This window comes from Suricata suricatta, unplaced genomic scaffold, assembly GCF_006229205.1.
Source record: "Suricata suricatta isolate VVHF042 unplaced genomic scaffold, meerkat_22Aug2017_6uvM2_HiC HiC_scaffold_10393, whole genome shotgun sequence".
In the NCBI taxonomy this organism is placed as follows: Eukaryota; Metazoa; Chordata; class Mammalia; order Carnivora; family Herpestidae; genus Suricata; species Suricata suricatta.
The window spans coordinates 1-1,086 of record NW_021854217.1 but is presented as its reverse complement, the minus strand read 5'-3'; the positions used below and the strand labels follow the sequence as shown (position 1 = coordinate 1,086).

The 1,086-nt window shown below is 41.7% G+C and overlaps 1 protein-coding gene across 1 annotated transcript; it reads left to right on the top strand.

Moving 5' to 3' along the window:
• Positions 1-6: 6 nt before the first annotated feature.
• Positions 7-1,080, top strand: LOC115284575 (cardiomyopathy-associated protein 5-like; the record flags this gene model as incomplete). Its single annotated transcript, XM_029931137.1, has 1 exon — positions 7-1,080. A coding segment is annotated over one exon (1,074 nt), but the record flags the coding sequence as incomplete, so codon positions are not given.
• Positions 1,081-1,086: the final 6 nt, after the last annotated feature.

Here is a 1,086-nt window from a genome sequence, read left to right as displayed (position 1 = left end):
AAAATAATTGATGATGTGACCCCATTAAAATCAAAAGGTGTTTCTGAGCACATGATTTTATCAGAAGAAAAGAAGGAACCCACTGTATTGTATTCCCCAGATGTGCCCTCTGTGTCTGAACATTCTCTCCCACCATCAACAACTGAGCAAACTTCTGAATGCCAGTCCCCAGCACTTTTAGTCACCCCCTCTGAAAATGTGATCCTATCAGAAGAGACAGCAGAAAGTGAGCGGTACACACCCTCTTCCACCTCGACTTCTGAATTTTCAGTGCCACCATATGCAACACCAGAATCACAGGAGGAAGAAATTGTCCAGATATCCCCTTTAAATCTAAAAGGGGCCTCCTCACCCACAAATTTCTCAGAAGAGCAAGAAGACATTGGACCCTTTTCTCCAGACTCAGCATTTGTGTCAGAATTCTCATTTTCATCCTATGCAACTCAGGAAATGGAGAAAAGAGAATTTGAATGTGGTTCTCCAATATGTTTAACATCACCATCTGAACACACTAATATGTCAGATGAAGACACTGAAGTTGAACTTTTCTCTCCAGACTCAGCATCACAAGTTTCCATTCCACCATATAGAATCCCAGAAACAAAGAAAAATGAATTTGAGCATGATTCATTGTTAACTGCAATATCTGCCTCTGGATACTCTTGCTTTACAGAAGCAGGAGAGGAAGACATTGCAACAACAGCTGATACAGCTGTACCCGAGCACCTCAGTTCATCACAGAAGCAACAAGCCAAACCTTCACCTTCGCTATCTGCACCCGAAGACTTGAGTTTTCCACCTTCAACCAATAAAAGAGAGATCACAGAAGTTCAGCCAGATGCTGAAACAATCTCAACATCTGTATCGGAATACCTCATTTTGGCACAGGAGCAGATAACTCGAACATTTTTAGAACCTGACTCTGAAGACTTGATTCCATCATCTTCAACCACTGAAATGGGTAAGGGAGAAATTCAGACTAGTTCATCAGTAGCTGCAAGACCTGTGTCTTTACTTGCACAATCATTTATGGAAAAGGAAGACACCAAACCTGTTGTGGCTTCATCTCCATATTCAGATTCACCT